This window comes from Stegodyphus dumicola, chromosome 5, assembly GCF_044657685.1.
Source record: "Stegodyphus dumicola isolate Sdum_Otavi_A_Nest chromosome 5, ASM4465768v1".
Taxonomy (NCBI): Eukaryota; Metazoa; Arthropoda; class Arachnida; order Araneae; family Eresidae; genus Stegodyphus; species Stegodyphus dumicola.
The window spans coordinates 36,116,275-36,140,117 of record NC_140772.1 but is presented as its reverse complement, the minus strand read 5'-3'; the positions used below and the strand labels follow the sequence as shown (position 1 = coordinate 36,140,117).

At 28.7% G+C, this 23,843-nt stretch overlaps 1 protein-coding gene across 2 annotated transcripts in view; it reads left to right on the top strand.

Moving 5' to 3' along the window:
• The window catches only part of LOC118194373 (putative nuclear hormone receptor HR3), a 147,180-nt gene extending 128,868 nt beyond the window's left edge, over window positions 1-18,312 (top strand). For both annotated transcript variants that reach the window (XM_035365523.2, XM_035365524.2), the window contains 3 exons: window positions 2,488-2,595; window positions 5,943-6,059; window positions 8,601-18,312. In XM_035365523.2, the coding sequence (XP_035221414.1) occupies window positions 2,488-2,595; window positions 5,943-6,059; window positions 8,601-8,860 (485 nt within the window). In that variant the 3' untranslated portion in view covers window positions 8,861-18,312. The remainder of the gene's footprint in view (window positions 1-2,487; window positions 2,596-5,942; window positions 6,060-8,600) is intronic.
• Window positions 18,313-23,843: the final 5,531 nt, after the last annotated feature.

Genomic DNA, 23,843 nt, shown 5'->3' with positions numbered 1-23,843 from the left:
ATCATTGGCGGAAACTATGTTGAAAAATAGTTTAAGACGTGTATTTTCATGTAAAAATAAAATTGGATTCGAAAAAATTGTTTTACTATTTTTTTCAAAACGGTACTTAGTTTCCAAATACGCCTCACATATAGCTGGTGGCCAAGCAGTACATGCTGTCATATACTTTAGTTGCACAAATCTTAGTCTCCCGAGTCACTCGGGCTTGCATGCTATGATACAACAGTTTCTTGTTTTCTGTTTATTTATCTTTCATAATTTACTATTATTCAAATTCTTTGAATTTAATTTATAAGGATATATGGTTTTGAGTGTTATTCAGTAAGGGAACTTCAGTTGATGCGAAAGTAAGCTTGGTGATGATTTGGTTTCCAGAAGTTTTAATTGAGGATTTTTTTCCTTTCTGTATTTTTGTGATGCAATATTTAAGAGAGAATTTTCAAGTTTGTGAAAGTTTATTTTCTCATAACCAGTTCTTGGCACAATTTGACTAATTTTAAAACTGATGCACCAAAATTTAGTAAACTGTATGGCTGTTGTGAATGTGATCTGGCTTACTTCTAACCAAATTCAGATTCTCTTTTTTATAATTTGTTTTTACACTTTTGAATGTTGTATTTTCATTACATGTTTAATTAATGAAGGATAATTTCATCTTATGGAAGTTAAAACATTCTGTATTTTTGGCCAAAGTTCTATGATTTGGGGGGTGGGAGTTTTGTTTCATTATTAAATTTTAGAGATTCTTGAATAAAATAAAAAATACAAAACATAATGAAAGATTAAACATGTAGTGGTTAACAGAAAAATACAGTACTTGTATGTTATAATGTTACCATGAAAGAAAATCTTTACCTTTGCGATTAATTGTTTAAATTAAAATTTATCACCAACTGAAAATCAGCCCCACTTCATGCGATAACCTCTTTTTTCAAGAAAGATATTTCACGTGTGGCAAACAAACTTAAAGCATGCCTTGATCATTCTTTCAAATGCAAAATATATTATCAGCTTTCGATCTACAAGGCAGTGAGAAAAATGAAGAGTATTCTTTCGAGAAGAATTTGCAAAAATGCTCATGAAATGTTCAAAATTTACTTTTGTGTTTCATCTATGTTATATTTTACTTTTTTTTCCTTTTTTTTTTTTTTTTTTTTAATATTTTCTGTTTAGGGATTTTTTCATGCCATGCATTTTGTGCCAAGAGATTTTCTTTCTTTGTAACATACAAGTACCAAAAATATCTGTCACATACTTAAAGAACACATGAGACATTAAACACATGTTTATAACAAGGAGGCATATTTTGACATCAACTTAGTTCCTGCTAGTGAATAGCATCCAAATATCAAAAATACTTTGTTTGACTAAAATTATTATTAAACTTAATTTTTTTAAAGCATTGAAAAGAGTTAATATTTGCTTTGCAGAGGAATTGTTTTAGGTTTTTGGTGTAACATTTCATAAGTGAGATTATGTAGTATTCATAATAATTAATTTTTAATGTATATTATTTAGATCTTCATGTTTATTTGAGCATATGAAATTTCAAGATATACCTTAATTAGTAGCCTTAGTAGTATAATTGGATTATTGTTTTTATTCTGGTCAAAAGTATAAGATAATTTAATTATATGAGATAAAATTACTAAAAGCTGATTCTTAACACTATAAATAATTATTATATAAATTTATGTATTATAGTTTATAATTATTTATATTAATTAGTTACATATTTGAGTATACTAAATTTTAAACATATGTAATAGTTAATATATTGTACTTGTATTAAAGTACAGGATATTTCACACTGCTATGCTATTTTTTATTTAGTATTATATCTGTGAGAACAAATTTGAAGAGAAATTTAATTAGTCTTTTATGTGTTATAATTAACAACTAGTATTATTAGTATCTCAGTAGACAAAATTAAGGATAATTATTTCCCATGGCTGTGGTATTTTTAGTTGTCTCTAGCTTCCATTAGAACCAAGATTTGGGAGGATGACATCATAGCTGTTATTTTACAGTGGGAAAAAATAATTTATAGTTCAAAAGATTTTTATATTTTAACTTCAGTTTTTTTATACTTTTATAAATATTAAAGTGATTTTGAAAAGAATTTGTTGCAGTGTAGCCGAATTTGTTTAAATTTTTATAATATAAAACAGCATTTTGTCTTGTTTTTATTCTGGTCGAAAGTTTGAGATAACTTGATAAAATTAATATTATTAAAAGCTTCTATTTAATCACATATATTAGAATTGAATAATTTTAAGTATTGAGTTTAGATTCCTTCCATGTGTATGTATTGTTAAGAGAAACTATTCCCCTAAATATTTTGTTAGAAAGTCATATTTTAAACTGGGTGATTTCAAACTTGGCCTTTCCTTAATGGGGGAAAAAGTTTATTGTTGGTTTTATAAATGATGAAAACTATTCAAGAGTCATTGCATTTTGTTTTAATATTTATGCTCGTATTCACAGGAAGTTTCGAGATGAGTGTACTAAGGATGAGTAGGTACCTGGATACTTTAACTGGTTATGTAATGTATGGTGAAATTATGATCCCATCTGAAGCTTTCAGCACAACAGGTTTGTATTTGATTTTATCATTTACTATAAATTATTTTCTAACAAAAGTTTTGGTTGTGTGACTGCATGTTTTAATGCTGTTTATTATTAATAAATTATTAGACAAATTATTTCTGGTTTGTGAATGAACAACTTGCTTTAGTGTAATTTTACTTATTTACTTAAAAACCACAATTTTTTTCCCCCTGCCAATGGAACAGATACATACACATAGTCTTTTTTTAGGGGGAAGATTATTAAAAGGAGATTCAGTGCCTACAGGAATTAAGAAAGGATAATAATGGAGTAGATTTTGAGTTGGTTATTTATTGTTCTTAGCTAAATTACATATAAAAAAGTAGGCAAAATGATTTCTGAATAGACATGAATTTAACTCACAATAGTACACAGTGGTGTACCAAGGGAGGTGCAGACCACGGCGAAGCCTCCAAAGAACCTTAAGTTTTTAAGTATATGTATCTCTATCTAGGAATGTAAAACAGGGCCTTTGTATCCTGGTGGGGATGGCTTTGTATAAATGTGTCATATTTAACTCCTTCACATCCAATCCGCCCGACACGGCCCTACATTGAAACAACGAGAACCGCCCAAAAACGGCCAAGATTGTAATCTTCTTTTCTTCCCTTCCCCTAAGGTATGCAATAGCAGGTGCACTTTCCCCAAATGCATTGTATCAGTTTACTGCAGACAGCTTGTCCTAAGAGGTTTTTTTATCTTTTGGACGATCGTGACATTTCGTTGTTGATTCTTTTGTGGTACAGTGTGCTTTTAAGCTTTAAACAGCAATAAAAGAGCAGTGTAAAAATTTAAGGATTATATTTATTTTTAAACAATTTATTCCTTCCTATAAAAATAACGGAAATAAACAAATCTCAGTCGTGATCATAACAAAGCCAGAAAGGCTTGTAGATCTGACCTTCAGAATAGTTTTATAAAGAACGGGGTCAAAGGATAATGGAATCTTTGTTAGAAAGTACAAAGGATGTCATTGGAAATCTTCACACCTATTTTCTGCATTAATGGATGGGGAGAAGAGGAAATTGCTGTGAAACTGGAAAAGTATTTCGGGCGGTTCGGGTATTTTGAGGATACAGCTTAGCGAAGGGTCTGGATTTCAAAGAGTTAAAAGTGTATGTTGAAAACACTGAGGCTATAATTTTATATAAGTATTTTTGTAATTATTATATAACTATTATTATTATTATAATTTCTATATAACTGATACTATATAGCTGATGCTGATTTATAAGATACGAGCAGTTTTCCACCCTTCTACCCATGGGTTATAGATATGCTCTATGTGCAGAAAATGGCTAGGCAAACTTGTGCTAAAATACTGTATAAACTAAACAAGTTTAGTAAATGTTTTTGTAGATTTAAGAAATGTTGCACAGTTTGGCAACACCACCTTTTAGGGTGCCAGTGACAACCCCAGAGGTGACGTCTCAAATATCTAGGACTTAAACTGAGTTAGCTTTTTAGCACTATGAAACACACCTGCAGAGTGTCATCAAGTCTCGTAGAACAGGACAGGGTGTTGTCTAAAGTTATAGAATTAAACCTGTAAAGTCCAGCATGATTTACACGTACTATATGAATTTAAATTGTCTGTCAATAAAAGAAAGCTAAAACTGTTTATTGAGAGATCTAACTTCTGGATTTTTTATAATAGCTTCATCAAAATTAATGTGTTTAGCTACCGCATTTCCAATTCAAGGGATTTCTGTACTATTAAAAGTCATACTTGGCTCAATTCATTATAGAGCATTCTTGCGCTTTCGAAAATTTTTGAGAAATAATTCTTTGTGGAAATTCACAGGCGATTGCGGCCATTCGTCAGGGTATATAAGGTCTAGCTGCTGGCCCACAGTGAGATTAAATTAGTATAGAGACTGAATTCAATCATTACACCTTCATCCTAGAAACTGAAGAACTTATGAAGTTGATTTCAAGCCTCACAGAAACTTTTGTTGAGATGGACAGAAATGAAACCTTACTGGAAATTAAAAAGTTAAGATGTCATCTTTAAGCAGCAAAAGTTGAAAAGGAAAAAGCTAAAAAGCAGTCTGCATTGAAAATGTTAAAAGCTTATTGTGGAAATGGACTTCCAAGAATAAGTCCCTATCTTTTATTTAGCACTTAAGACTTTTTTGACAGTGTGCATTTCAGTGGCTTCTTGTGAGAGAAGCTTTTCAAAGTTGAAGTTGATTAAAAGCTATTTTCAATCAACATTGAGCCAAGTAAGACTTTTAATAGTACAGCAGTCCCTTGAATTGGAAATGCGGTAGCTAAACACATTAATTTTGATGAAGCTATTAAAAAAATCCAGAAGTTAGATCTCTCAATAAACAGTTTTAGCTTTCTTTTACTGACAGACAAGTTAAAATCATTTTTAAAACAAAAAATATGGCAGATTAATAAGCTTTTTTAAATATATGTTTGCTTGCTAGATGCAAGTTGTTTTTTCTTTAGTCATATATTTTTTTTCTTTTCCAAATCATTTTTCCTATTTAATTTTAATTGCATTAATGTTAATTATATATATTTGTGTTAACATTTTGTATGTTTACAATTGGTAGGGTCCAAGGAGATTTATGCCCTGGGTCTCAATAGCTGTAGGTCTGACACTGATAGTATATACTTAAAATTTTTGGAACAGTGTTCATATAAAGTTCTTTCATTATATCTAGTTCCATTCCTTCATTTACTAGTTTAGCATGTTCTCACAATATTACATGGTTTCTTAGTGGTAAATATCTTGCAGCACAAGAAAGTTTTCTAAATAAGAGAGCACAGCAGCTGAATAAATCAGCCATTCTTCTTTTAGCAGAGGAAACATGAGCATGTTTTTCATATGTAAGCAACAGTTTTCTTGTCTACTTGTTACCTTGTAAAGGAGGAATGGATTTCAAACATAGTGTGCCCAAAATAGTTAGTTAATATTAAGTGCTCTTAATGATTTATAATAAGCAAGAAACTTTTAAAAAACTTTTAAAACTTCTTATCTTTATTATTAATTGAGGGTATTAAGGAATTTACAGCTTTTGAGAATTATTTGGAATACATTTCAAACTAGTAAACGTTTTATAATTCAAGATTCCCAGTTATATTCTTTGGCATAAAACCAAGATTTGTGCATATATATAATAACAGTAATTTATGAGAAATTAAATCTAGAAATTCTTTTTTAATGTATTGTTTAACAATATTAAAAACATTACATTACATTTAATTTTGTCATATTTCAGTTTTTGTTTTAATAATTTTTTGTATATATATATATATATATATAGTATATATGTATTTTATATTTATTTAAGTAACATGTATTGTTTAAAACATTTCAGAAACATCAGAATTGAAGCTGGTTAATAACACATTCGAAATGGCAAAAAGCATAGCCGAACTGAAATTGACCGAATCAGAGTTGGCTCTATACTCTGCCTCTGTCTTACTTTCACCAGGTTTGTTTCCTTTTACATTTGCTAGGTCTTTGAAGTTTTAAACATACTGCATTTTGCAAAGTGTAGCTAAAACAAAACATGAAATCCCAAAATTTGATTTGTCTTGCATTACTTTTACAGTCACATAAATATGTACAAGTTTAAATTATTAAAATTTAAATATGTTTCATTGCATACAGTCAGCTCCAGATAATAGGCTCTGTGATTAATTCAAGGAAGTCAAGTAAACATAAGAAAGAGGAATAACCCATATTCAACAGACAAATATTATTAATAACCAATTTGTATTTAAAAGCAGTATAATTTGGAGAATTCAATAACCAATTAAAGTCATTTGGTTATGTGAAATTGATGTGTCGTACATTTAACACAGTTAAGGCCTTTGGGTACACTGTCCTCTATTTAGCACAATTTAATTAAAGAATCATAAATTAGAATAACTATGAAATCTTTATTTAACAAGTTAGAGAGTTTGGTTAAATAGAATACAAATCAAAGTTAACGTCTTTACAAACATTCGAATTGAAGTGTTGAAACAAAGAACTTGCGAGATACTCATTTATAAGTTTTAAATAGCTTCAGGTTTACCTATTAAGCAAAATTATAAGGAGTTTACCTATTCAGAAATATTCTATGCTGAAAAGAATGAAGCACAAGTATAATTCAGCAATATTCTATGCTGAAAAGAATGAAGCATAAGTATAATTTTTTAAATTTTAATTATAACAATGTATTAGTTTAACATAATAATGAAGGATCTGTTTTTATGTATGTATGTATGTATATTTCTCGCATTGTGGAAAAATTACAGCTTCTAGAGTCACCGAATTTTTAATAAATGTAGTTTTCCACCTAAAATTTAGCACCACAAAATCCAAATTTTGAATTTGCTTTTGATTTATTTCATATCTTATGTAAATTTAATGAATTTTTTTAACAAATTCAGCGATCTGAAAGGGGAAGTAGCAACATTGTTTGAAATAAAACATTTTTATCTTCAGCATACCAGACTGTTTCTGTTTGGCAAAATATAAATCTGTAAAATTGGAAGAACCTTTCCATTTTAATTCACAAATTCGTCTATTTAAAAGCAATGTATTTCCACTACTTCAAATAGAGTATTAATATCTCCATTCACCAGAACATTCATAAAGCTTAAGATTTAGCATTTAACTTTCAAATTTAATTTTTCTGTTGGTGAGTAAATACCCTTTGGTCCAGATAATTCCAAGCTTATGTCACTGAGTAGGAAACCAATCGAGTGAAAAGCTATAAATATAATTCTTAAAAATATTTTTTCCACTTTTTAATTTGTTTTTTGGTTAACAATTTCTAATTTTTAATTAGATTGATTTAAATAAAAATTCATTTTAATCTTGACATGTCTAATTAGAAATATTAATTGTTTTCTGAAAGAATTCTAGATAGACTCATTAAAATCATCATGTACTTTTTTTTTATTGCATGATAACAGTTTTAGGTGGCTGGTTTTCAAAGAAATAATATTGCAAATACAAAAAGAAGAAAAAAAGTATGGCTATCCTTAATACTCTATTGAGAATTCTAAAAATATTCTCTTTTTAAATATTTCATGATTTTGCTCTTGAAGTTTTTGTTGTGTAAGTGCAAAGAAAGTAATTCTTAATAATAAAAAGAGAGGGGGAAAAAAATGTTCTGTTAGCAGGAGTGAGTTCAAGACCAGATTGGTAATTGTGATGCTTAAGTAGTTACTGTTCATAATTACAAGCATAATGAATAATAATGAAGTTTATCTATATTAAAGATCTTGCTTTTTGGAATTTCTTCAACATATATTTCTAAAATACACTTTGTACTTCTATTTCTAAAGGTAATTTGTCATTAACAGTTTTACTTATTCAAGCTTGGATCATCATCTTCAGATTTCCTGTGCATAGAGGCAGTCATGTTATACATGGAATTTTTGAATTTAAATGTCATTAAAATATTAAAATTAAATCACTAACTGACAAACTTTACAGAATTAATTTTTGCTTTTTTGTAAATAGATTCTCATGCTTAAGTTTTTTACTTCATTCATATAACAATTGAATCTGATTTTTACCTTATTCATCTTATGACATTAAAAAGTAGATTTAAGATATTTTAGTGTTCCTGGAAATAATTTATTTGACTAAAACATGACAGATAAAATTCTTGAGGAAAAATAAAGTTCTGAAAAGTATTCTTAAAGGGACCTGTGAAAATCTGGACTTCAGTCTTCTATGTCTAAAATTTGTTCAAGATATTATAGAAATGCTCTTGTAATGAATAAATGCTTGCTGACTTGCTTGAGAGGTTTACCATTTATGGACATTGGTGTTATTTTCTGTGTTAAATCTTGATGTTGGATCTGATGAAATCTGTGTTAAATCTTGACGTGTACATTTTTTCTTTTCTTGCTCTAAATTATACTGATATCTTAAATATATATATTATCAAATAAGTTAAAACTTTTAAAAACTTCTAGTATTTTTATAATTGTAAGCTGTTATTAATAAAATTTTCTTCATTCATTTTTAGACCGTCCGGGACTCAAAAGTGTCTTAGATGTGCAGACTCTTAATCAAGCAATTCTCAAAGCCTTAAAATATGAACTTGATCAGACCCACAAACTTCCATACAAAGGTGATGTGAGGGCATTTGATATACTTATGGCAAAGTTAACGGACTTAAGAGATTTAAGTGCCCTGCATATGGAGACATTGGCCAAGTTCAGGTGTTCGGCGCCGCATCTCGATTTCCCGGCCCTCCACAAAGAACTGTTTTCCATCGACATGTAATCATTGAAATCATCTTTTCATCAAACACTGCAGTGCCAGAATTTAAAGTATTAACGATGGCACCACCAAACTGGCTGGTGCCAGTTTCTTTCACATTGCTACTGATATGTGGCATATGTACTTTTTTTCTGTCACTATGACTGGAGTCGATGGCCTCCAGTGTAAAGTTCAAAAGACTTTTGTGCATTTTCAGATGTTCTCAATGGCACACATTATTATAGAGAAATTTAATATATTATGTTTTAAAAAACATTTGAAATGTAAAGCTACGAAGTTATTATGAAATCATTCATTTGTTATTTGTGAGTACATTACTTAGGTTTGATTGCCTTCATGACAGATGACCGCATCGTAGACTTTGATTGCTCGTTACCTGATTTTTGACCGGTGAACTGTGGTATGTAATACCAAGAGCTTTTCTATCAAACGATGCAGGCCATTCCTGAGTTTGAATATAATAATTTGCATCCTACATTCTTATATGTCATTAAATCATTTCAAGAAGTTTTATGATAGAAGAGAAATTTTATTTAAAGGAGCAATAAATGTGATAAGAAGTGAAGTGGGAAACTGTGTGGCTCCAAGCCGGACAATTTGTTGAAAATAGCTTATGGTGTCGGTTTATTGCTGTCGACTAAATGTTTTGTACAAAAAATAGAAACCAGGGATTTATATTTCAGAAGCAGTTATTTGTTATGAAATCATTTTTATTAACTTGCATCGAATGAGAAGAGATTTCTTACTGCCAATTTTGTGCTTGTTTTTGGTTGGTGATCGGTAGTTTTTATAGTAGATACTTTTTGGCTCACTTATTTATATTGCACATTTAATGTTTTTTAATGTTTATTTCTGTTTCGCGTAGACTGTCACAATAAACTGAATTTGTAAGATGTCCAAGTCAAGTCCAGTGGAAGGTTTCTTCAATTTATGAGAGAAGAAAATGGCAGTAGAACAATATTTTTTAGCTCTCTGGCTTTGTACAAATTATTTTATTATACATGATTAACATCTATATGTACAGAGCAATGTCTTAGGTTAAAAATGTTTCCTATTTTACATCCTAATCTATTACTGTCTCTTTGTGTATACATTTTTATAAGATAAATACAAATTAAAGATTGTGTCTCCTTCAGAAAATATCATTTTTATGCACTTAGTCGTACTTAAATCCATATTGTAAATAGATACATAATAAAAATATATTAAATGAATTTATTATATGAAATAAGAGTTCATAATTATAGCTACATATGTGAAAGTGCAATATGAAAAATGGCCTTCTTTAATAATACCAATTTTAATGCTAAATTCTTTTTAATTAGATAAAGATTTCATAATCTGATGACGAATTTATGTTTTTTACTGCTTCAAAATGGCAATGATTTTAATACATCTATCTTTAGTTCTATTCATATTTTTATATATTGTTTTATTATATATGACTACAGGAAATAAAAGATCTACCTCAATTATTACATAGTTACATCTTTTTTTAAAAAATATTTCTGGAAAATTTACTTTTAAAATTTTTACATTGAAATTTAAAATATGAATTTTAAAAATTAGAAAATATTTAGAACAGTCTCAAAAACAATTTTAAATTGAGATTAAAAACATAAATTAGAAATGTATATGTATACAAAGTGACTGTATTCTCTCTCTCTTTGGGCCAAAAAAATTTGCATTTTTGCTGCAATAAAATATTATAAAATGTATTATAAAATAGTTTATTCAAGTGAAATTTATCTCTGTAAAATTTTATTACACAAATTTTGTTAGTATTTTTTTCAGCTACATTTATCAGAGTTCTGAATTTATTAGTATTTTTTTCAGCTACATTTATCAGAGTTCTGAATTTATTTCTTTTTCAGCAATAAAAAACAGCCGACTATAAATGAATATGTTCTTATTATTCCAAATGATATAATTGATTTGAGCTATGGGCAGAAATCATATTTATATTTAATCATTGGTCATTCATAAGTCAAGTATAGTTTTTCTAAAGAAAATAATCAGTTTTACATAAATAATAATTCCTTACCGGAAAATAAGATTTTTTTTCAAGTAGTCAGTATAGATTAATTAATATCAAGTAGTCATTATGGATTTTTATTAGTTTGAACATCTTAGTAAAACCAGTCATCTGCTTGAATTTTAATGTGATTACTTTATATAATTATTTTAGGTAATGCATTTGAAATTTAAAAAATAATTAATCATTTAAAAATTTCTTAAAATTTTCCGTTATACTGCTGTATTTAAATGAATGGTCTTTGAAGCAACATGTATTGGATATGTTCACTAATATTTATCTCATTTTTTACAGACTTATGTTACATGTTTGCATGTTTTACAGGTATTAAGAATTTTACTTTCAGACATATGCCATATGTCTAATCCATATGAAAAAAAATTATAATTGTGTAAAAAAATCAAACTAGTTATTTTGCAATGAATACAACCAGATGTTACGTAATTTGTCCAGAATCATAAAATGTCATTATGGATTAGTAAATTTAGTCTAGACTTATTAAACTTTTGGAGCGGTTTATTAAGAATTATTTAACAGCCTCCATGTATTCATCCATCTTTGTAACATTAATTGTAAAATTAAAAAAATAAATAAAAAAAATTTTGGCCCTGGTCACTTTGTTATATACATTTACTTTATCAATGAAATTCTTTTATAATTGTAACAAATATTAATTTAATTACAATAAATATTTTAAATATCTAGAAGGCTATTTTTCCTTCCTCAGCTGAACTCTCATGAGTAGTTTGACAGGGAGTGACTCATTAAGTTAATTTTGTCTGTCATCAAATTATGCAATGGCTGAAGATTTCACTCAAGATGAGGCTCATGGTCACTGCCAACTATGGAAAATGAGTTGCTTATCATTATTCTGTTATTGAAATGCATCTAGTATCTTACAATTGTGAAATTTGTGTATTAATGAAATTTGGTTGTATTGCATTTTTTAGTTACTTTTTGCACACAGAATTATTATAAAGGTCACAATTTCATGTTAGTGTTCTAAGATTTTTACACTGTTATATTATTATGCCTTAAAGTTCCTGTGTTTTTGTAATTTTTTATTATTTAAATTTTGCTCTTTTAACATCTCCCTTGTTAATTTTTGTTTTATTGAGCTGTATGATTATTTTTATATTTCTTGTAAAATATGAAATATTTTTCTTAAATTATGCTCAAGACATATTTTAAATTATTATAAAACAGGAAAGTGAGTTTACATTATTAAGAAATTTACAAAATGTTTTTTATAATAAAACATTATTTTTAAAACTTAATATACTTGGTTTCCAGTTAGTTCTTTAATATGTAAATGTTTGTGATCACAAAATATTTGTCTGTTGTTATTTATATATAAATTTCAGTTTAATACTTCATGACTACTATAGTATGTCATTTGTAGAGTTTATTATTGTTCATATGTCATTAATAGCATCATAAAGTGTTTTAAAAGATCTAAAGTAGACTATGAAAATAATTTCAACTGCCTTAAATTTTTATTCAGTAAAGAACAGCAAAATCATTTCAAAGTATAGAGGCTTTATTAGCCTTAATTTTAGTACCAAAATATTAAATTCTATTTGTTGAGCTTCGTCTTGTTACAATATATATTGAATTAAAGGTAGTCTAATATGACATTGGGTGCGCCATGTTGGAAGTTTGTAGCTGTTAAAGTTTACTTGAATCACTATGTGCCTGCTTGTTGCACCAATGTCCATATAGAGCTAGATTTATTTATTTATGAAAAGTAATATTTCAGTTGTAATATCGAATTGTTTATTATCCTAAAATATATGGAGTATGAAAATGGAACTGGAGTTGTCTTCAAATTAAAATTTTACTTTGTAATTTTTTGGAAAGGGCAAAGAATTTTAATAGAAATTAAATTTTATTAATAATCAGTTATATTTTTTAAATATATGGACTCTCTGAGGCAGGGCATTTGAATTACACTGTACATTGTTTTGAAAAAAAAATATTGTATATTATTATTATAAGATTTAGCAGGCAGACTGTTAATATTAAAAAATAATTTACTAATTTGATGTACATAATATTAATTAATTGTGTCTGCTTACTAAGCATTTCTGTGCATTGTTCAAACATGTTATAGTAAACACTGAAAGCATGTTTCTGTTTATGCTTTGTTAATCTGAGTTAATAATGTCTCGCGTATTAAAATGTCTGGGTATTTTCCACTTTTGTGTTATAAAATGTTATTTTAGAGAACACATTTTTCCAAATGAATGAGAAGCATCTAAGATCTGGTGTTACACATACATATATATATATATGAAAATTTATTCTATAAATTTTAAGGTTAATTAGAAATTAACATTTATGTGGAATTGTTTGCTTAATTGTAACCATGGCCTATTTGTATGTATCTTTTACAATGATATATAATTATGTTAGAATGCTTAAAAGTTACTAGATAAAAAAATATGACAAATGAATTCAGAGAGTGATTTAAATTTAAAAGCATCTTAAAATATTTTACCTAATAATATGTACTTTTAATAATGGTATAAAACAAGTAAACTGTTTATAATGGAGAAGCATTTTAACATTAATATTTGGTATTATTCAGCTTGAGATTGCCATTAACTTCAGACAAGAAGACTCAGTTTGTTAGGAAAGACAGATAACTTTGTATTCATTTTTAAGGAGTACATCATGAATAATGGGTTTTGGGAAAAGGAAACTACAATTTGTTTCTTTGGAAATGCTTTGAGATTTTATTTGTATAACATCAAAGAAACGTTATATTTAACACCATTGTTAAAAGCATAAGTTTTTTTTTTTTTAAACTTTGATAAGAGTCTAATGCAACTATAAATGCTTATCTTCTTTATATGTGCATATATGTTCACTTTCACACATTGTAAGCTAATGTTTTTGCAAATTTTGTAGCTCTAATTTTGTTTTAAATATTAGAACTTTTATCTGATGAAATTTCTAATGTTTGTCATATTTATGAAAAAGACTTATTCTAAATACATATTGTAATAACCATAGGCGGGATGGGAATACTGGAGTATTTTTATAAATTATATGTAATAGTTATTGAGCATTCATCATCTAATTATTCAGCATAAAATATGTAAAGATTTTTATGAAATAAGTATTTCTTTTTTTATTTTATTACTTAAAGACTTTGATAATTAATCGGGGAATTTTTTTTGTGAATTATGATACTAAATATTCTAGTTGCCAATATACTTTATGATATGAAATTATTTTTAATCTAATCTTTTTGGATTATTATTAGAAAACAGGAAGCCCTAGTGTCAAGAGAGTTCATTTTTCTCTTTTTAGTATTTGCTATTGTTGTATTTTGAGCCAGTTTCATAATTTTCTTTGTTTTAGTTTGGATTGAACATGTTGAAAAATATTGCAATAATTTTAACATATACTTAGATCTAAAATAGTGTTACCAGATGATAATTAGTGCCTCAGCTGTTACTTTTCTGTTAATAATTACTGTAAAAATTTATATTACCAGAACATCATTTATTGTTAAATCTTGAATTTATATATGAATTATGTTTGAAAATTGCCAGAAGCTGTACTATTGCATTTATTCATTGTATTAATATTTATATTTAAATTTAGAAAGGCATACTTACTAAATTATGTGAATTCAGTATTCATCTTTTATACAGATGATGGTTATAAGCAAATAATCTCCAGTCGACAGATTTTTCTCACTGTTTCACCTGATAGTTAAAAAAAATATCTCATGAACTTCAAATATATGTTATTCATTTCATTGAAAGATTTTTGTTTGTATTTAAACAAATTTGTCAAAATGTGTCAATAATCCTTTAGTGTACAATATTTTTTTAAATTTTATTTTCATCATTGTTGGTGTATGTGTGTACAGAAGAGTTTTGATTTATGTGGTGTCCAGGAACTCTGTAATATTTTTGACTATAGGAAAAAAATTCTGCTATTTTAGTGTTATGACACAGAGAGAGCAAAGCTATATATTATATATTTACAAACAAATGTTTCAGAACATGGTTGTTAAAAACCTGTTAATGGGTTTGTGTACAATGAGATAAGACATTGGATGGTTCATGTATTTGCTTAGCTGTTTTAGATAATTATATAACCTTAATTTATTCAGGAATCTGAGAATTTGTTTTGCAGTTTTATTGGAGACAATTTCTCTCTTTTGGAAAGTAAGAAAAAGTTCATTTTAATGTGAACATTGATTTAATAAAAGAAAACTTTATATAAAATTTAAAAAAAAGTCATGCTAAAGATTGAAGACCAGAAATTATTTTATGATATAGCATAATAATATGCATGTTACTATGTTAAACTCATAGTAGTATTTAGGTTCCCCCCCCAAAAAAAAATATGTATATGTAACAAGTTTCCCAAAATAATGAAATGAATTTTATCTGAATTATTATACTTATCGTTTTTAAAACAAAGAAATTATTTAAGTATAGATATCATTATATACCATTGTAGAATTTTATTAAATTATATAATTTATAGTTCAGATTCTGAGATAATTCATGTAGCATTCATTATTAAAAAGTATATTTTGATTTATTTATTGGTTTAATTTATTGGAAGCACCTAGGATATTTATTATATAGATTAATTATTGGAGTTACATTATACATTATATTTTAAATATACTTGCATATTCTTTTTGCATTTGCCTTGATGGTCAGACTGACTCAAATAATTTAATTAATTTTATTGCAAGTGAAATTTCAACCTTAATTATAATTTATGTATTTCAGTTTCTTCTTTATATAGTTCAGTTTTCAGTTAGTTACTTTTACTAATTTTAAGAATTCTAGATATTAGTTTCAATAAATCTTTATAATATTTTTTACCATTTTAAAAATACCTATTACGGAAATTTATATCGCATAAATATAAATGTTCATTATCTGTGTATTTTACATCTAGTATATTGAAAGAAACTTTTTTTTTTCCTGTATAACATGTGAAAATAATCCAAACTGTTCTTTAAAGTAACAATCTCTTAACATTTAAAGATAATAAGACAATACATACTTTTTATCAGGACAATCAGGCAAGGTCCATCTTCTTCAGGAGAAGAATTTGCTCCTGATGAAGAGGTACCTATGCCTGATTGCCCTCGGAATCGATAGAGTTTTGATTAAAATCTACGCCTTGCCTACGGTTGCTGTTTTGTTCAAATTTAAGTATTAATTATCATTTTGTATATTTGATACTCCTGAGTAATTACTTCCAAATTTTTTTATTACCCTTTGCTCTGATTATCATTGATCATAGGTAATTTTCTTCCACTATTTTGTATTTTTTTTTTCACTTTCATCTCTTCACAAACTGACATAAAAAATATTTAAATTATAGTGTTTATTTTATTTTATTTTATTTTATTTTGCTTTTTTAATTATTGATTGAGATAGACATGAATTTAAATTAAATTAATCATTCTGAAAAATTTGGTCTTTATTTGGTGTATATTTGTGTGTGTGGGTAGTATTACAAATTTTTATTTTAAAACAAAATTATTTCCACACAGAATGCTGCTAAAAATTAATCCGTATAGGCAAAAAGTAAGAAATTTAGAACCAATTCCACAAAGACTCTAAAGAATTGAAATTCAATATAGTAAATTTCGAAAATTCCCTACAAATATGTAAAATTAACCAAAAGTCAGAAACATTAAAGAAATATGAAATACTAAATCGTCAAAAAATACAAAAACCACAAATAAAAGATACCACAAAAAATAGGTTTTTTATTATTGATGGTTCTTTATATTTTTTGAGGTTTTAGTATATCATATTTCTTTAATTATTCTGAATTTTACACAAATTTAGGGCATTTTGATATTTACTGTATTAAATTTCACTTCTTTAGGGTCTTTGCAGAATTCATTCTAAATTCTTTACTTTTTGTCTCTCTCTCTCTCTCTATATATATATATATATATGCATATGAGTTAACTAAATTTGGGAAATTGAATATTTTAGTATGAATTTTTTTTTTTTTTAAATTACACATTCATGACAAGGACAAAACACGATGTCTGAGCAGTTGGGAAGAGAGTGAAATAAGCTAATTCCCCCAAAGAGTCAGCATCATTTCGCTATCCTTTCAAATTTTCATTTTTCAGTAACTTTTCTATGATTTTATTATAATTTTTTATTTGCATTTTTTTGCATTTCAATTTAATTTGCTTTTCCACAATTATTGGCTAGTACTTGTAAGACAATTTTTTCCATCTGCCACTTTTTTTCTTTTACAATATTTCAAAATTCTTTTCTAAATTTTTATTTTACCTTTTGGTTTGTATAAAATCAATTTTACCTCTTTTTTTAAAATAAATTTTTAATTTTTACTTTCTTCCTTTTCCTATTATGATTTGTAGATTGGGATTTTATGTAGTCTTCAAATTGCAATTCTTAGTTTTCTTTATTGGCATTCTTAATTTTTACTTTTTGGAATTTTTGATAGGAGTATTCTCATTTCATTCATTGCCGTTTTTAGTCTCCATGGTTTTGGTTTGACGAAACGTGCCTAGGTTGCCGATTTCAGGCACTTTTCCCTGGATAAGATCTTTCTGAAACCTTGAACAAAGTGAAATGACCATTTATTTAAAATTTTTTGTATAAAATTTCTCAGTATTTTGTAAAATGTTTAGGTTAAGCGTATCAATTTTGATTTTGTTATAAAGGTTTTTTAAAATTTTTAGTATTTTCAGTACGTTTCTTAGCGAACCAATTTTAATTTTGTTGTATAGGTTTTATAAAATTTTGTAGTATTTTCAGTAAGTTTTTTTTTCGCGTAAAATTTAACTGCTTTCGTTTAGTGTAATTGTTTTAACTTGGTGTTACATGTAAACTTAAGAATTAGCTGCATCAAATGTACTTTAAGGCTTTAGCTAATTTTTAACTTTCCTTTTCTTTTCAATCTATTTTTAAAATTAGCAGCTCACAACATTATATGTATGTATATATATATATATATATATATATATACACATATAATATGTATAATGTATATATATACATATAATATATATATATATATATATATATAATATAAAGCTATATATATATATATATATATATATATTATATATATAAAAGTAGCAAGACCACATGTACACCAAATAAAGTACATAAATATGTATTTTAAAAGAAAGTGTAACTGAAAATGTTTATTTTTATAAAATGCTTAATAAATTCTTGGATGTTAGCTGCCCATTAGTGTCTGAGCAAATGAAAAAAAATCATCCAATGTCTTAGGTCTCTTATGTGAAAGGTGCTTTTCAGTGACTGCCTCAATTGACACTCCTGTATTCATAGAGGAAAAAATATTAGAAACATTGTTAGCATTGCAATCTTTTAATACTGTTGACAAACAATAAAAGATACTCTTATCTTTCTTCTCACAGATGTCATGTCATTATTTTTTTTATAATTCTAGTACAATTAATAAATTCTAAAGCAACTGAGAATGCATAAATCCTTAAATGAATTCAAAATTATTGGTGTCCTGTACTTGCCTAATGGGCTGTAGCTGCGTGCTTCACTACAATGTCTTGTGAAAACAGTTACAGTCAAAAGTCGTTAATTCGGACACCTATAGTCCGGAATGATCTATAATCCGGACCTCAAAGCTACAAACTTTCTGCGTATGCGTCGCGTTAACGCATGCGCATAGACGTTTACGTATGCGCGTAAGACTATTACGGCTGTGCGTGTGCGCATGCGCATAATACCTTTACGCATGCGCGTTTAATGTATGACGGACGGTATAAGCTAAAATTATCTATTTCAGTTAATGTTGCAGATTGCGGTGTTCCTTAATCTTCGAATTGGATTCAGCTTATTATTTTTTGCAGACTGTTAGAGCAATTTTATAAAAGTAAGCTTGAACTTTCGATTATGTCAAATAGAGTTTCCGATGCTGGAGCTCCCAAAGGATCTACAAAGCGAAAGTATGTTTCGATGTCCATCAAACAAAAAGTGGAATTGCTGCAAAAAATGGATAAAGGCATGAAGGAAGTGACAGAGAGGTTAGTGAAAACGAAAAAAATTCGATTGACAAGTTAGTCGGTATTCTCGGCACAGCAATTACAGAACTTATTGCGAAAGGTGGTTCTAATTCTAAATGAAGTGAAATATTTCAACAATCTACAAAAACAATCATTTTATTTACAAAGCAACTTTCGTTGCATCGAAGGTTCACTGCTAACTAACTGCGTCGCAAACTAAAAACTAACATTCCTTTTCAGAAGCGAAGCGCCCTCTAACGGCGATACGTAAATCATTTGGGGGATTTTTCCACACTCCCCACCTGATAATTTCTGCAAAAATTATCACTATTTCAGCATACAAATAATAAAATATAAGAAAGCAACTTACATATCAAATACATTCAACTGATGTAAATATAAACTGCGAAAGGAAATTCTATAAAATAAACAAATATAGTTAACTGCATCAACTCAAATGTTACTCAATACGTAAATATTAATTCAAATTACAAACAGTAAATTATTAATAATAACTAAACTAATTATCTAAAATTAATGTTAGTGAATATGAAATACAAGAAGTAAAATTAAAAGGTTACAAATTTAGTTCATTTTCAGTCTGATAGTTCAAGGGGGTATATCAATTGCACAGGTCTCTTAAGGTCCCCTTTTTTAGTTTTTACCACACATGATCGTACAAGACCATCACGTCCTTTGAAGACTTGAATTACTCGACCTAAATCCCAGAGGAACTTAGATTTAGTTGTTCCTTCAAGTAAAACTATATCACCAATTTTAAGATTTTTCTTGGCTTCTGGTGTACCGAAGAAGTGAGCATTTCTTAACTCAAGGAGATACTGATTTTTCCATTTTTTCCAGAACTGTTTTATAAGTGTTGTCTGATATTCTTTTCGTTTTATTAGACTCTTTCTTGTTGGAGAGTTATTCAGGATCTCAGCAAAGTTGTATGGATATTCATCCTTATGTCCGATCAATAGAAAATCAGCCGGTGCAAGCGGTTCAGGTTCATGTAAATCGTTGTAAACGTAGGTCAAAGGACGTCTATTCACAATATTTTCGACCTCTGTCAACACAGTCATAAATTCTTCAAAATTCAATTGAGCTCTGCCTAATATCTTTTTCAACGGTTCCTTTATGGTTTTCATAAGAAGTTCATAAAAAGCTCCCCACCATGGAGCAAGCTCGACGATAAATTTCCAAGTCAAGCCTTCATTTGCTAGAAATTTTTGAAAGTCTGTACCTTTAATTATGCTGTAAAAATACTGTAAATCTTTGGCAGCATATTTGAAAGTTTTCGCGTTATCTGAATAAAAGGTGCGACAGTTTCCTCTTCTCGAAATGAAACGTCTGAGAGCCAAAATGAATTTGTTTGCAGACATGTTGGAAATGAGTTCTAGATGTAACGCTCGTGTAACAGCGCACGTAAACAATACGATGTATGATTTCTGAATGTCGTTTCCAGACCTGATGTAAACTGGACCTGTGAAATCCACGCCTGTAACATAGAAAGGTGGAGTTTCAACAATTCGATCTTTAGGTAACTGAGCTGTCATTTGTTTCGCTGGTTTTATTGCGTATTTCCGACAAATTAAACAGTTCCCTAAGACTTTCTTTACCAACTGACGGCCTTTAGGAATCCAAAATTTCTGTCTCAGTTTGGCTAAAGTTGCTGCAACTCCCGCATGCAGAACGTTATTATGTTCCCTTTTTACAATTAATTCAGTAAATTTGGAATCTTTAGGAAGAAGAACTGGATGCTTCTCGTCAACTGTATATTCGGTTTCTTCTAATCTTCCCTTAATTCGAAGAATTTTATTTTCATCAAGAAACGGTGCCAAGCTGAATATATCAGAGCTTGGAGAAATTGACTTGTTAGATTGAAGAGCCTTAATTTCAGGTGTGAAGAAATTCATCTGGGCTTTACGAACACAAAAAATTTCAGTGTCCTGAATTTCAAAAGCACTTAATGTTCCACTATTAGCAGGCAGTTTTCTTGCCTTAGCAACGAAACGTCTAACCCATGCCATAATTCTGAGATATTTCAGCACATTACTGAATTTTGTTATATCCAATAGTTGATCATTTCTTTTCACAACAACGTCATAAACAGATATCTTACTACGGAGTTCTAGTTGCTTATCGTTTCCCACGTCAAACTTCGGTTGAACTGGCCAGTCTATACGTTTGTTTTGCAACCATTCTGGTCCAAACCACCAAAGTGAACAATTTCTTAAATTAGCAACAGTAGTTCCTCGTGATATGATGTCGGAGGGGTTATCTTTCCCACGGCAATAATGCCAATTATTGCTTTCAGTTAGTTTCTGAATTTCATAAACTCTGTTTTTGATGAAAGATTTAAATCTTTCGGGAGATCCCTGAATCCAAAAATACGTTATTTGAGAATCAGTCCAGTGGAAGGGGATTACTTCGTATTTTAAACATTTTGCGATTTTATCACTCAATCTAGCGGATAAAAGCGCACGCAAAAGCTCCAATCTAGGAAGTGTAAGGGATTTCAGAGGTGCAACTCTACTCTTGGAAGCAATAAAAACTGTTTGAAAAGTTCCATTGTTCAAAACTATTCTCAGATATACAACGCATCCATAAGCTTTCAAACTAGCATCAGAAAAGCTATGGAGTTCTATTTGTTTCACATCTGCATCTAATATTCCTTCTAAATAGTAGCGGGGAATTCTGAGGTGGTTCAGTTCTTCAATTTCTTCGTACCAGGCTTTCCATTTATAACTAAGATCAGGTGGAAGTTCATCGTCCCAATCAATTTTGGCAGACCAGATTTCCTGAATCAGACACTTTATTCTTATAGTGAAAGGGCCATAAAATCCGACAGGATCAAAAATACGGCCTGCGGTTTGCAATAGAAAACGTTTTGAGTTGATTGACGAGGAAATGAAATTTGTCAAGTGCTGAGTGTCAAAATAAAAATTATCATTATCCGTATCCCAGTTAATTCCTAACACTTTGATCGGGACAACTTCAGGAGATTCTTGCATCGAAAATTCTTTGCGATGCCAAATATCTTTGAGTTCTTTGGAATTAGTATGCCACTTATGTAGTGACATGCTAGCTTCATTAAAAATGTTCACAATTTCTAAACTTGTTTTCAGGGCTTGTTCTAAATTTTGTTGACCACCAATAATGTCATCAACATACAGGCAGTTGTTTAAGAGTTCTACTGTTTCAGGATATATTTCTGAATGTTTTTTAAGGTGATGCTTAATAGTAGCAGCGAGAAGAAAGGGACTAGATTTTACTCCAAACAAAACTCTTGTAAATCTAAAGATTTTCAAACTCTCATTGTTATCATTAGGATCATCTTTCCAAAAGAATCGTGTAACGTCCCTGTCTTCTTCATTTAACTCTATCTGTAAGAATGCTTGTGTAATGTCCGCTGTAAAGGCTATCGAATTTTGTCTAAATTTTATCAATAAATCAAAAATATCAGGATATAGGTTCGGATCAGTGTATAAACAGTCATTTAGAGAGAGTGTTTTTGGTTTATGGGCTGAAGCATCATAAACTATTCTTAGTTTGCTTGTTGCTCTATCATTTCTGATGACTGCTCTATGAGGTAAATAAAATAGGGTCTTATCATTTTGATTGTCTTCTTGAACTGGTTCAATAATATGTTTTAACTCGTAATCCTTTAAAACCTCTGTGTATTGAACAAACAAAGAGTTATCAATTTTAAATTTGTTACTCAATTTCTTAAATCTTTCAAATGCTATATCCCTATTATCTTCCATTAAATGTTTTGAATTCGGTTTCCAAGGTAATTTTACTTGGTATCTGCAGTTCTTATACCTGATATCAGATTCGAAAGATTTCATAATTTCTAAATCAACAGTTTTGTCGTTTTGAGTATCACTTTCCAAACCCAAGTTTTCTAGCTTCCAAAACTGTTGTAACTGATCTGATATCAAGTTTTCATTCACAATTACTTTCATAGTTAATAATTCACTATGATCATTATTAACTTTACCCTGCAAACACCATCAAATAAAGATTCTGTGGCTACAACATTTCTTGATATTCTTTTAATTTTACCAGCAATTATAGAATAGTAGAAATCTACCCCTATGAGAATATCAATTTTGTCACTTTTCCTACAATAATCTGATAATTGTAGATTTTGTAAAATTTTATTTTTCTTAGCAAAGTTCAAATCTGGAGGAGAGATAACAGTATTGGATATATTTTCGGTTTCAAGAAGCTCAATATATATATTAAGATTAGGATCGTTTACATTTTCTAGTTTTGCTCTAACAACATTAAAGGTTTTTTCTAACGCACTTTTATCACCAAAGGAATAAACAGAAAGTGATTCTTTTCTAACAATCGGAAGTTCCATTTTAGTAGATACATCTTTGGTTATGAAAGATCTCATTGAGCCATTATCAAAAAGAATTCTGACATTTTCAGATTTATCATTATTTCGAATCAATGCAGAAGCCGTTTGTAATAATATTTTATTAGATCTATTTTCATCGGAATTATATGACGAAACAGCGGAAATAACGCTCGAATCCGACGTTTTCTTTTTAGGTTTTTCATTATCTTTTTTCTGATGGAATGAATAACAAATGGCTTTCGAGTGTTTATTAAAGCAGAAGGCACAGTTTATTTTTTGTTTACAATTTTGGATCCGGTGATACCGACCTAAACATAAAAAACACCGCGATTCACTTTTTAAGATCTCCTTTTTCTTTTCTACACTTAAAATTTCGCAATCCGCAGATTTATGATTTGTGTTCCCGCAGAACAGACACTGCGATTCGGATGACGCCGCTAATAACTCAACTGTAGACGGCTTGCTCGTTATGGCTGGAGAATGTTTATGTTTGAAGGGCAAATGCTTTTCCAATCGCGAATATTTTTCTCTAGAATTATAATTAACAGAAGCC